This window comes from Hyla sarda, chromosome 1 (genome assembly GCF_029499605.1).
Source record: "Hyla sarda isolate aHylSar1 chromosome 1, aHylSar1.hap1, whole genome shotgun sequence".
NCBI lineage: Eukaryota > Metazoa > Chordata > Amphibia > Anura > Hylidae > Hyla > Hyla sarda.
The window spans coordinates 458,519,059-458,533,568 of record NC_079189.1 but is presented as its reverse complement, the minus strand read 5'-3'; the positions used below and the strand labels follow the sequence as shown (position 1 = coordinate 458,533,568).

Sequence of the window (14,510 nt, the reverse complement as noted above, 5' to 3'; positions counted from 1 at the left end):
AACGTGAATGAGATCTTAGAATTTTAAAAGGTCCATGGATAAAGCAGAAGATCACCATGTAAAACAATCTGCTGATAACCATGTGCTGGTACGTAATAGTAGCACATTGTGTATATTTATTAAAATAATCAAACAGTGCTGCAGGACAAATACATAATAAGCACCATACACACACAAACTCACAAAAGATCTCTTGAAGCAGTCTCTGGCTGGAAAGCAGCACCTGCAAGTATACCTAACTTTTCTGTTCACACTATATTTTATAATCACATCTGGAAAATGTTTCATAAGAGCAAGAGGTGTAAAGGGAAAAAAATGTGGTAAAGATTACCCTGGGTAATGGAGCCTCGTATATGCTGTGGTGGTTCTTTCAAGCTGTGTGGACTGTGTCTGTCACCAGGAATTGCTCTTCCCATTAAACCTGCAAGCAAACAACAATATCACACTAGGCAAGACATGCACAGAATGGATAACAGCATAAAAAGCTTTCAATCTATTTTTTATAGAGCTGCTTGCACAGATCTGTCATAGCAGATCGACATGTGGTCCCCACAAGACCTTTAAAGGTGTCCTATGATTTATGACAACAAGATGTTTGCAGCAGATCTTTTATGTCCACTAAGTCAAGAGTTTTGAGGTAGACTCTCCATGGATTGGACTGTTTTTTTCAGCACATCCCACAATCTGATTAAGGCTGCATTCACACCTCGTTTTTACATTATGGGTGTCGGATCCGGCTGGGGGAGGGGCAAACCGGGCTCTCCCAGCCGGACCAGCGCTGAAATCCATTTACTTTAATAATCTGACCGGAGTCAAACGGTGACTCTGGTCGGCTCATTTTTGACTGGACCTAAAACAGTAGTATACTACGGTTTTAGGTCCGGTCAGGAAACCGCGCACGGGTCAAAAATGAGCCGACCGGAGTCACCGTTTGACTCTGGTCGGCTCATTAAAGTAAATTGATTTCAGCGCTGGTCCGGTTGGGGTACGGGAGAGCCCAGTTTGCCCCGGCACCCGTAACGTAAAAACGAGGTGTGAATGCAGCATAAGATATAGGGAATTTTGGAGATCAAGTCAGCAACTTGAGTTCTTTGTAATTTTTCCCACAAACACTAGACAATTTTTAAAGAGAGGCAAGGCACATTATTGTGTTGAAAGAGGCCACTACCATTAGGGAATAAAGCTGCCATAAAGAGCTGTACTTGGTCAGCAAAAATGTTGACGTACGTGGCACATGTCAAAGTAACAACGACATGCGTTTCCAAGTATAGTGGTAGTTCCAGAATCAACTGCCTTAGCCTAGTGTCCACATTTCATAGAAGATGGTTTCCATCTCATCTCAAGGTAAATAACGTAAATGCACTTGGCTGTCCATAAGATTAAGCCCACTACCCCATTGATCCATTTACCAATTCTAATGCTCAATTATTGCCTCTTGTGGGCTTTTTAGGTGGTGAACATGGATCAGCATTAATACTAGGGGTGTGAATCGGCAAGAGTTTGGCGATACAATTCGAATCGCGATACCAGTGTGGCGATTCGATATATCCCGATATATCGCGATACCGTCTAGGTAACGATACATCGCGATATATCACGATTCTGTCTAAAAAAACAATGTCTTTTACACTTTTATTAAAACTTTATTTATTTATTTTTTATACACTTTATTAGACTTTTAGGAATCATTAGGTTGCTCAGACAGATGAATAGAGTTCTATTGAACTCTATTGATCTGCGATCCATTGATAGAGCCTGGTCCAGCCATGCTCTATCAATGATAGAGCCACGGAGAGCAGGGAAGCAGGGGTAAGCCCTCCGCCTACCTCCACAGTGGATCGCCCGCCCGCGATCGCGCTGCTGGGGGGGGGGGGGGGGTGGCTTTTTGGCGATTTTTTCTTACATCCCTAATTAATACTGTAACAGTCTGCGGATATGCATCTTCATACGCAACAAGCTGTGATGTGTTGTGTGCTCTGACACTTTTCTATTGTAGTCAGCACTAACCTGTTAACAATTTCTGCTACAGTAGCTCTTCTGTTGAGTTGGACCAGATGGGCTAGCCTTAGCACTCTATTCACACCAATGAGCCTTGGGTGCCCAGTCACCAGTTGCCCTTCTCACCACTTTTGTTAGGTGGTAACCACTGCATAAACCTCCCATAAGACCTGCCATTTGCATATGCTTTGACCCTTTTGTAAAAGCCAATACAATTTAGTCCAGGTCAACTTTACTATTTTTCCTGCTTTGTCAAAGCTAATATATCTAACTACAGTTTACATTACCAAATAATTTTAACATTTACAGACTTTATGTAAAACAATAGCTTAACCATACAACCAATAATAACAACCAAATGGTAAATCTGATGTGTACAGGAAGTCATGCCGAATTTCTGCCCATTTGTCGAGGGCAGCAATAAAAAAAGTTGTACATTTTTGCACAAGACTTTAAAACCTACCTTCTATATTACCCGCTGAAATGTCCCGAACTTGTAAGCCTCTTGACATCTGCCCTTCCATCATGTCATAAGTGCGTTTGGCAGTGCTTGCTTCTTGAGAGGACCCAACAGGTCGATTATCCTCTTTGGGGTTTTGAGAAGCTGAACTGCCTAAATAAGAATGCAATGTCAAAAGGGCACACTGTTATCCATTCAACAGTTTATACAGTAACAGCAAGCAAAGAGTGAAAGTTATTTATCTTGCAGTAATTGGAAATAAAACTGCAAAAAATATCCAGTTTTATTAAAAGCTTCCCAACAAGATGTGCAATATGTGCCACTTGTTTTTGTTTTTTTTATTTATTTTTTAACAGAACTGATGCCTGCATTTTTACTAATAAGCAGCCCATGGCTAATTTTTCCATGGAAACAGCACTTAGCAGAAAAATAATTTTGCACAATCCTGCTTTGCAGAATGAGATTCTCATCACTATTCGTTCTAAATTACTAATCTCCTCTTAAATAGAAACTCAAATTAGTGAGCAACGCAAAGAAGAACTTCTCATGCAGATGATGCACCAATAAACTACAACAATGTCTTCAGAGCAGAAAAAGAATGAGAGAGGAAAAGAGATGTCTTTATGTTATACCCACCATATTCCCCACGGTGTATGGTTGTTGTATAGGTAGAAAGCCCAGGATGCATAATGTACTCCTATCACTGTTTAAACTATTTCACCAAAGGAAAGTTTGTGCTTTCAGTAAGCATTGCAATACCATAGGAAAGGAAGGGGTCTTGTGCAATGGCCTTATTGTAACTTCATACTGTACCTCTGTATGATTCTGATCTCATACAGAGACATCATCATTTTCTGTATTGCATCATTTACTACATTATGATGCTATCCTCCCCTAAAAGCATACAAATACACAGTGCTTACATCTCTATAGTACAGAGTAGGACAGGACTCAGAGGACTTCCATATAGCCACCTTTATGCAGCTCTGTTATATGCAAGACAACTGTAAGAATAGCATCATGTGAAATAGGGAAAGCCTTATATAACTTTTTTGTCCCTTAACACATTTTTGTTGCATAGAACCACATTAAAAGAGTTGTCCAAAAGTATCAGAAATTAAAGGCAGGACATGTTCTATACCAGGAACTACACATTGACACTCCTCTACTGCTCTAGTGCCAATGCTCACTGTCCTGCAGCACTGACAGAATATATTCACAATCACTGTTGCCAGTGTCTAACAGTCCCCATTATAGACCTAATACAATTTTGTGGAAATCTAAGTTTGGTTAGGATAAACCAGTAGAATATTCCAGGTGCCTTATTGTATTAAAGCATGGCATGTATTTATAAACTGACCTACTTGAAGGTCATGATGGAGCCTTTAAGTGCAGAGCTTGCACAATTGTTGCTTCCATAAAAACACAACATTGAATTTCTACAATTTAGAAGAACCCTTTATATTATCATGTGTTACACAGTCTTTAACAAGAGCTCCAAGGAAAGGAAATCACCAGACTTGCCATCGAGGGACAGGATGTGGCCTTTCTTGCCTTTATAAATGACCTGACCTTTGGACAGCGGTTCCTCCCGCATTCGGTCTACCCTGCCAGGACTGTGTTCTCCCATGATCTTCGAAATGGTTCCTTTGTAGAGTACATCTGCCGGAGTGCCCTTAAAAGTTGCAGAAAGGTGTGTGAGTGTCAAATGTAACAATTAATTAACATCATCGTGTTGCTGGTAGTACATGAGTTGAACTCACATGTGTTATGGACCCTCTGTACGTTATTTGGGTATCTGGAGGAGGTCGATTGCTTGGTAAACCTTTAGTGAGACTTCCTCCATGAGCTGTTCCTGCAAATTAGGAACAGATTTTTAAAAAAAACATCACTAAACATTAAATAAACAGCTGAGAGAATGCACATAACCAGAACTGTAAGGTTTATCATCACGACTGCAAGAAAAAAATATTTCACTAGAAGTCATCAAATCTTGTTTAGAAGGGATCCCGATACAGTGTTCAGCACTGAATAACCTGTTAGTGACTGCTGATTAAAATGTAAATTTTACAATATGGTTTGCAAAAAAACTCCATTTTCACACAATGGGAGAAAAGCAAACTGGACTAGAATTCTGACACAAATTGCACAAACGAAATAAAGTACAAGGTGTTCAACAAAGTTACTTTATTTTTGGAAATTTTTCCACCCTGCTAGAAAATTTTGAAAAATGTTTAGAAAAGGGTGTGTGGCTAGAAGGAGTCTTAAGATGAACCGGATTCATTTATGGTGTGCACTATTGTTTGATGCAACTACCGAGTATGTGCCTAGCATCAAGATAAATCAAATTCATCATACAGTGGGGCAAAATTATTAAAGGAGAGCTATCTTGCAGGTCAACTTATCCCCTATCCAACAGGACTCCTCAATGAATCTTATTGATACAGTGTTCGGATATCTCCGGCACTCCAATGGAGATACATGAAGAGGGCACTTTGGATGCCACTTCGTGTGGAGGTTGACTAGCTCCGTTCCCGGAAAGAGCCAGGGTCCCATGAAGGGGGATAGCATGGGGTCCCCCTGCGATCTAAAATGTATAAATTTTTTTTGCATGATAGTTCTCTCAGACATTATGCCGCTACTTGGATGACCTACTTAAAACTAGACTTTTCTCACCAATATAATGACACAATAGTGTCACATGTTAAGTCGCACCCTTTTCCACTAACCTACGTCCTATTTTTCCTCTAAGCCACACTCCTTGTCTAGCAAAAGGGTGTCCAAAACAATATGGACATGTATGTCCATGCCTCAATTTAAATTTTTACATTTTTGTTCTTCGCCTGACGGGGGGGGGGGGTTTGGGGTATGGGGAGTGGTGTATTTACAGAAAATTCTATGTTACTATATTATATATGATTGTTTGGAATACAAAAATAAGAACTTTTGGAATGAAAAAGAAAAACTGCAATGGATACAGCATGCTGTAAATATGAAAAACTTGGTGCTACAATGTATGAAGAAGGGAAAAATCTGTCAAATATTGCCATGTACCAGATTTGTAACTAGTCACGTTGTCATATAACTTATTTAATCTAAGAACATAGCGGGCTTGCTGTAGGGAATAGATCTTGTGCCTTATTCCTGGCCTAGAGAACAATAAGGGTCACAGTTACAAGCAATAATGTGTTCCACCAAATTCACAAATGAGAGACTTGTGCCTAGAGCGCTATCTAAGGATGCATTGTTCATGGATGTAAACACACATCAGCACATGTAGCCAAGATTATAAGGTATGAGCACTCCCTGAGCTAGATGTTGTCAATGAAGAATGTAAACCGGTCCTCTGAAATTCTTTTAAAAGAATATAGACAAGCATGTGACTTCTGCCCACACAGCCAGTTTAAGTGTGATTTAGTTACATAACTTTGCACCTTATCTGCAACCAGAACAGATTTTTGCAGGACTTTTATAGTGGCAGTAGCAAAGAAAAAGAACAAGATCCAGCACCTCTGTAACAAGCCATTAATCTTTATTACATAACTGTTAAAATGACAGGACTTCATACTATATCACAATGCCCAGTTCACTGTTTCACGTTCCGAGCACATGCACGCTACTGGTCTGTGATCAAGAGTGGGAACACGCTCGGAATGCACAATACTATGATCTGGACAATGTGGTGAAGTTCTGTTATTTAAACCATTATGCAATAAAAATTGAAGTCTTTTAATGGAGGTGCTGGGTCCTGAGTTCTTTTCTTTTGCTGCTTGTATGTTGCAATTGGCCCAAGTGCTGATCTGTACACAACATTACCGAGGTGAAGATTATTGTATTCGGTTTATAGAGAAAGCACAAGGTACTGTGGCATCATCCTGTTCCCATGAGTGGGACAAAGAAGCATCACCCTGCGCAACTGCTGGTAATGGTTCATCAATTAAAAGTATGAGCACTTGTAAATACTTAAAAGGCTGCAAACAGCCTTCAAACAGCTGATCAGTGTGGATACCAGGGGTCGGACTCACTCCAATGTAATATTAATGGCCACCAATATTTAAAGCTTGGATAAGCCCTTTAATCTATGTTTATATAAGACTGGATGACCCACCTTAGAAGGGCTTGTTCCAAATGGACATACCCTTTTTTTTATTTTTAAAAGTGTACCTGTCATTTGTACCTTTCATCTGTGCACTAAGGACAAGCAGGGCTCTGCGTGCTCAGGACAAGCAGGCCTCTGCGCGCTCAGGACAAGCAGGCCTCTGCGCGCTCAGGACAAGCAGGCCTCTGCGCGCTCAGGACAAGCAGGCCTCTGCGCGCTCAGGACAAGCAGGCCTCTGCGCGCTCAGGACAAGCAGGCCTCTGCGCGCTCAGGACAAGCAGGCCTCTGCGCGCTCAGGACAAGCAGGCCTCTGCGCGCTCAGGACAAGCAGGCCTCTGCGCGCTCAGGACAAGCAGGCCTCTGCGCGCTCAGGACAAGCAGGCCTCTGCGCGCTCAGGACAAGCAGGCCTCTGCGCGCTCAGGACAAGCAGGCCTCTGCGCGCTCAGGACAAGCAGGCCTCTGCGCGCTCAGGACAAGCAGGCCTCTGCGCGCTCAGGACAAGCAGGCCTCTGCGCGCTCAGGACAAGCAGGCCTCTGCGCGCTCAGGACAAGCAGGCCGCTGCGCGCTCAGGACAAGCAGGCCGCTGCGCGCTCAGGACAAGCAGGCCGCTGCGCGCTCAGGACAAGCAGGCCGCTGCGCGCTCAGGACAAGCAGGCCGCTGCGCGCTCAGGACAAGCAGGCCGCTGCGCGCTCAGGACAAGCAGGCCTCTGCGCGCTCAGGACAAGCAGGCCTCTGCGCGCTCAGGACAAGCAGGCCTCTGCGCGCTCAGGACAAGCAGGCCTCTGCGCGCTCAGGACAAGCAGGCCTCTGCGCGCTCAGGACAAGCAGGCCTCTGCGCGCTCAGGACAAGCAGGCCTCTGCGCGCTCAGGACAAGCAGGCCTCTGCGCGCTCAGGACAAGCAGGCCTCTGCGCGCTCAGGACAAGCAGGCCTCTGCGCGCTCAGGACAAGCAGGCCTCTGCGCGCTCAGGACAAGCAGGCCGCTGCGCGCTCAGGACAAGCAGGCCGCTGCGCGCTCAGGACAAGCAGGCCGCTGCGCGCTCAGGACAAGCAGGCCGCTGCGCGCTCAGGACAAGCAGGCCGCTGCGCGCTCAGGACAAGCAGGCCGCTGCGCGCTCAGGACAAGCAGGCCGCTGCGCGCTCAGGACAAGCAGGCCGCTGCGCGCTCAGGACAAGCAGGCCGCTGCGCGCTCAGGACAAGCAGGCCGCTGCGCGCTCAGGACAAGCAGGCCGCTGCGCGCTCAGGACAAGCAGGCCGCTGCGCGCTCAGGACAAGCAGGCCGCTGCGCGCTCAGGACAAGCAGGCCGCTGCGCGCTCAGGACAAGCAGGCCGCTGCGCGCTCAGGACAAGCAGGCCGCTGCGCGCTCAGGACAAGCAGGCCTCTGCGCGCTCAGGACAAGCAGGCCTCTGCGCGCTCAGGACAAGCAGGCCTCTGCGCGCTCAGGACAAGCAGGCCTCTGCGCGCTCAGGACAAGCAGGCCTCTGCGCGTTCAGGACAAGCAGGCCTCTGCGCGCTCAGGACAAGCAGGCCTCTGCGCGCTCAGGACAAGCAGGCCTCTGCGCGCTCAGGACAAGCAGGCCTCTGCGCGCTCAGGACAAGCAGGCCTCTGCGCGCTCAGGACAAGCAGGCCTCTGCGCGCTCAGGACAAGCAGGCCTCTGCGCGCAGAGGCTCTGTGACATGCCCCTGGCTCACATAGCAGAATAATTGACAAGCCAGGAGCCTGCACAGAGCCCTGCTTGTCCTCCCTCACTTCCTGTATTTGGACTCCTCATAGAGGCACACATGCAGTAGCTGCAGGGTCAGCATTTTTTCACCCAAAAATATACACCTTTTTAACCAATGTATATTGCAAAACAACATAATGGTATTATCTAATTTATATGAAAAGTTTTTGCTAATGACAGGTACACTTTAAAGTAAGGTTTGATCAGCTCACAGACACAGGTCAATCTGCTGATACACACACACACACTGATCTGCCATTATTGGTCTCAACAGGACATATGGATGGAGCTTGTCCGGTCAAAGCAATCACACTAACTGACCATAGAGGTTGATCGATTTATACAGTTATACAAATGTTTATAGGGAAGAAGTACAATTATACCCCTAAAAATGGAGCTGTCTTGAGTTGTCTGCATCACTAGGTTTTCAGGTTGGCTCGGCTGGCTCTTGGGAGAGAGCTGTTCTTGTTTTACAGCCAAGAAAGGCACTGAAAAATAACAATGAAGTAAGTTCCATCGGCAGAGAAAATAAACACTTCTTACTGAGCTTTCCCTTCTCGTCACAATTCAAATACAGGGTCAATGACTGGTTTGCAGCAGCCACTACAGAGGGTGTGGACTCATTTGTCACACGGAGGTTATTTCAGCAGGGAACACAGTGTGCAACGAAGATGTAAGCTCATGTAATTCAGTATTTACTAGTCATTCTCACAATTTCAGAAATATATGCATGAACATGTAGCAAATGTACATTATTAGTAAAATTATCAACTCACTAAGGTATGTGTATTAAAAGAGGTTTAGATGTATCACACCAGAGTAGATTTCATGAAAAATTTGGTGCAGCACTTCCCTCTGGCATCTTGAACAACTGACAAAGTAAACCCATGCTATGGTACTGAGGAACGTATTGTGAGTCCAGGACTAACAGTCACAAAATGTTCTTGGTAGAAATAAATATACACAGCAGTCACAGCAATCTGAGGATGCACCAATAAAAGTCTTCAGCAACCTTCCTAAAGACTCCAGTGCAAAGTCCACCATATTTTTTTTTTTTATTACAGTAGAATTCTGATAAGATCGGCATAAAAGAAGGTCACCCTCTTTAAGTATAATGACCTGAAACAGACTGCTATGCAACGATAATGTCCTTATGCCATATATGTCATGTCGGGAGGATATTGTTTCCTTATTCAGATACAGAGATTCTTAGATTGCTATGCATATTTGATAGCAAACAAAGCCAGCACTCTTGACTGGAATAACATCTTGTTTGTAGTCATTTTAAAAACATTCTATCAGAATACACAAACATATGACATAAGGAGGAGTACAGGAACAGTACAATGCATTATCATTAAATGACATGGCTACAGAAGAAATACATTGCCAGGTACAACTATACAACACAATTAAAAGCCTCTGCCCACTAAAACCATGCATAACACATAAACCCATATCACATGGGCATATTGATAATGGATATAAGGTTTTCAAAAGGAAAATCCAATCAGTTATTATTAATAGTCTTGGCCATCAATATGTGCATTTTATGTGGGTTTTAATATGTTCAGTCATTTATTTGTTATGTACCACTTGGTTTTATTGGGTAGAGTTTTCTAATTGTGCCGTATATTTATACATGCCAATGTATCTCTCGTGTAGCCATGAGTAGGAGCTGAGAATGGCTTGAAACGTTTTTTCTTATGTGCATCTACTTATGTCATGTGTTTGTGTATACTGACATACTGTGACTGCAATAAAGAAATGAGATGTTATTCCAGTCAAGGGGGCAGGTTTTGTCTGCTGACAAATTTCAATAGGTGAAATGTCCATGCATATATAGTAGATTCTATGCAATTCTCTTGTAATCCATTACTGTGTGTACAAGGTTATACAGAAGGCTTCCTGGAGGATAAATACAAGCTGCTAGTTGTTCAAGGTATTCTATACCAAGCACGGAAGTAAAATTGGACTACATTGGCCTAATGCTCCAACAGTAAATCAACTACTTGAGTAGGTGGCATGGGGCATAAAATTAGAATATGAATATTATAGCAAAATGAATCTCTTGGTTAAATTTTGACACTGATCATGGGTTTGTCTGATTTCCATAATTTGAAGTCAGGAAGGAAATTTTTCCCTGGTTTTGGGCACTTGGCATCAGCCTGAGGGTGCATGCACACCACACGTTTTCAGGCTACGGCAGGGCAGGGGGAGGGGAAAAATGTCCGATCACGTACCCCAGCCAGACCGGCGCTGAAATCCATTCACTTTAATGAGCCAACCGGAGTCATATACTACGGTTTTAGGTCCGGTCAGAAAACCGAATACGGGGCAGAAATGAGCAGACTGGAGTCAATTGGTGACTTCGGTCGGCTCATTAAAGTCAATGGATTTCAGCGCCGGTCCGGCTGGGGTATGGGAGCGCACGGTTTTCTCCTCCCCTAGCCGGATCCGGCAGCCTGAAAATGTGGTGTGCATGCACCCTCATAAGGTATTTTTTTGCCTTTCTCTGGATCAAGTCAGCTGGATTATAAGTTGAACTTGATGGACTCTTGTCTGTGCAACTAACTAGGTTACTATGAAGCTATAGCTCTTTAGAACTCTACTCTCAAGCAAAGCAGTAATGCAGACTAGTTAGATCAAAGGTAAGAGCAGAGGCATGCTAATTGCTTGAGCCGAGGCATGCTAATTGCTTCTTTAATGATCCCCTAGTATATATACTGCTCAAAAAAATAAAGAGAACACAAACACAATGTAACTCCAAGTCAATCACACTTCTATGAAATCACACTGCCCACTCAGGAAGCCACACTGATTGACAATCAATTTCACATGCTGTTGTGCAAATGGAATAGACAACAGGTGGAAATTATAGGCAATAAGCAAGACAGCCCCAATAAAAGAGTGGTTCTGCAGGTGGTGAACACAGACCACTTCTCAATTCCTATGCTTCCTGGCTCATGTTTTGGTCACTTTTGAATGCTGACGGTGCTTTCACTCTAGTGGTAGCATGAGACAGAGTCTACAACATACACAAGTGGCTCAGGTAGTGCAGCTTATCCAGGATGGCACATAATTTCAAGCTGTAGCAAGAAGGTTTGCTGTGTCTGTCAGTGTAGTGTCCAGAGCATGGAAGCGCTACAAGGACACAGGCCAGTACATCAGGAGACGTGGAGGAGGCCGTAGGAGGGACACAACCCAGAAGCAGGACCGCTACCTCCACATTTGTGCAAGGAGAAGTAGGAGGAGCACTGCCAGAGCCCTACAAAATGACCTCCAGCAGGTCAGAAAATGTGCATGTGTCCACTCAAAGAGTCAGAAATAGACTTCATGAGGGTGGTATGAGGGCCCGACATCCACAGGTGGGGATTGTGATTACAGCCCAACAGCGTGCAGGATGTTTGACATTTGCCAGAGAACACCGAGATTGGCAAATTCGCCACTGGCATCCTGTGCTCTTCACAGATGAAAGCAGGTTCACATTGAGAACATGTGACAGACATGTAAGAGTCTGGAAACTCCATAGAGAATGTTCTGCTGCCTGCAACATCCTCCAGTCTACCAGTTTGGCGGTGGGTCAGTAATGGTGTGGGGTGGCATTTCTCCATGTGCTTGCCAGAGGTAGCCCGACTGCCATTAGGTACCGAGATGAGATCCTCAGACCCCTTGTGAGACCATATGCTGGTGCAGTTGGCCCTGGGTTCCTCCTAATGCAAGACAATGCTATACCTCATGTGGCTGCAGTGTGTCAGCAGTTACTGCAAGAGGAAGGCATTGATCCTATGGACTGGCCCGCCCTTTCCTAGACCTGAATCCATTGAGCACATCTGGGACATCATGTTTCACTCCATCCACCAACACCACGTTGCACCACAGACTGTCCAGGAGTTGGCAGATGCTTTAGTTCAGGTCTGGGAGGACATCCCTCAGGAGACCATCCGCCACCTCATCAAGAGTATGCCCAGGCTTTCTAGGGAGGTCATACGGGCACGTGGAGGCCACACGCATTACTGAGTCTCATTTTGACTTGTTTTAAGGACAATACATCAAAGTTGGATCAGCCTGTAGTGTGGATTTCCACTTTGATTTTGAGTGAGACTCCATATCCAGACCTCCATGGGTTGACAAATTTGATTTCCATTGATAATTTTATTGTGATTTTTGTTGTCAGCACATTCAACTATGTAAAGACGAAAGTATTTAATACGATTAGTTTATTTATTCAGATCTAGGATGTGTTCTCTTAGTGTTCCCTTTATTTTTTTGAGCAAAGTGGTTATATTATTGGGTTCAAATAGTTCATTTTATACATTGTTTTTCTCTATACTTTCCTTTGTGTGACCTTTCACCTGGTCACTGGACCAAGTTAAAAATCTTCTCTAGGCTAGGTTGCCACACTGGTTTTTTTTCTGGCATTATTTGGAAAACTGTCACTCCAGTTTTTAAACCAAAGTCATAAGTGGATCCAGTAGGAAGGAGATGTATAAGTTCTTTCTTTATATTTTCCTTTCCTTTTGAATACACTTCTGGCTTTGGCTTAAAGACTGCAGTGGCAGTTTGCCAAAAAAAAAAAAAAAAAAAAAACACCAGAAAAAAAAAACCTATGTGCAAAGCAAGCTTCAACATGAATCCATAAAAAATTGGAAAAATTGGTATATACAAATGACTTTAGTTATGTCCATCCAGACACCTCCCCCACCTTAAGGAGAAAACAGGGGTAGCGTCCACATGATGTCTCTCTGGCTGTAAGCAGCATTAAAATAGATTACAAGATGCAATCAGACTCCCATACTAAGTCATCATATTGATGCTCTAATTTAAAGGGGTACTCCAGTAAAAACTATTTTTTTTTTAAATCAACTGGTGCCAGAACATTAAACAGATTTGTAAATGACTTATATTAAAAAATCTTAACAGTTCCAGTACTTATCAGTTGCTGTATGCTCCACGGGAAGTTCTTTTTTTTTTAAACTTCTTTTCTGTCTGACCATAGTGATCTCTGCTGACACCTCTGTCCATGTCAGGAACTGTCCAGAGCAGGAGCAAATCCCCATAGAAAACCTACCCTGCTCTTGACAGTTCTTGAGACAGACAGAGGTGTCAGCAGGGAGCACTGTGGTCAGAAAGAAAAGAAATGTAAAAAGAAAAGAACTTCCTGCAGAGCATACAGCAGCTGATAAGTACTGGAAGGATTTTTAAATAGAAGCAATTTACAAATCTGTTTAACTTTCTGGCACCAGTTGATTTAAAAAAAAAAAAAAAAAAAAAAAAGTTAAAAAAAAATAATTTCTATATATATATATATATATATATATATATATATATATATATTTTTTTTTTTTTTTAAATTATTTTACTGGAGTACCCCTTTAAAGACACCTCATAGTGATAGGGTCACTTAATGACCTGGAATGATGTCTACTATATGAATCTTAAAGCTTCACATATCTACCTGCAGTAATAGGAATATTTCAAGCTGTAATGAAACATTTAAAATTTTACACAATATAGGACTAATAATCTATGCTAAAGGGAACAAGAAGCATCGTAAACGATGAGAAGGAACTTCACAGACGTACTGTCATCATCTCTGAACTTTGCTTTAGAGAGAAATTTGAGTTCACAAGGGTTTCGTCGCTGAAGAAAAAGGTCAATGACACAGTCTGTTAAGCAATACTGTATTTATATTGGATGAGAATTCTTGTACCTAGCAGACGTGCTGTGGACATAGCACAAATAGACCATAATGGAATAGTCTACTTAAATGACATGTCTGGGAGGAGAGTACATCATCTGGATGGCACAATAATAGTACTAAGAAATACATGTAAACAACTATTTATAACTCAAGTACAAACAGCAACAGGACAGAACAGATTTCAACTTACGCTCCTCACCCAGTTTTTTAGGGTCAATACTCATTGGTAAACCCATTGTGATAGACCCAACAGGGACTTTTGCATGTTCAGAACTGTATGGTGTATGAAGTGGGATGGGGACACCCTAAAACAGGAAAATAATAACAGTAAGACAAAAATGGCAACAATACAGTTTACATCTTAGTTAATACAATTTTATTATTTCATATTTGACTGGTGGAGTCTTAAAAACTATTAGTTGTTAGCAAAAAGGGACCAGATGCAATAACTGTCCCTGCCCACATGGCTAGGAATCACATGGTCTATGATAATTCTGTCTAGTTCCAGTGTACCTTCAGT

At 43.1% G+C, this 14,510-nt stretch overlaps 1 protein-coding gene across 27 annotated transcripts in view; it reads right to left on the bottom strand.

Annotated features, from left to right (window-relative positions):
* Positions 1–14,510, bottom strand: part of NCOR2 (nuclear receptor corepressor 2) — a 495,829-nt gene that overhangs the window by 62,558 nt on the left and 418,761 nt on the right. For 18 of the 27 annotated variants that reach the window (XM_056534054.1, XM_056534035.1, XM_056534070.1 and 15 more), the window contains 6 exons: positions 14,181–14,295; positions 8,670–8,774; positions 4,222–4,313; positions 3,974–4,133; positions 2,462–2,611; positions 332–421 (listed from right to left, as the gene is read on the bottom strand). In XM_056534054.1, the coding sequence (XP_056390029.1) occupies positions 332–421; positions 2,462–2,611; positions 3,974–4,133; positions 4,222–4,313; positions 8,670–8,774; positions 14,181–14,295 (712 nt within the window). The remainder of the gene's footprint in view (positions 1–331; positions 422–2,461; positions 2,612–3,973; positions 4,134–4,221; positions 4,314–8,669; positions 8,775–14,180; positions 14,296–14,510) is intronic. The other 9 variants (XM_056533956.1, XM_056534139.1, XM_056534120.1 and 6 more) reach the window with 4 other exon arrangements.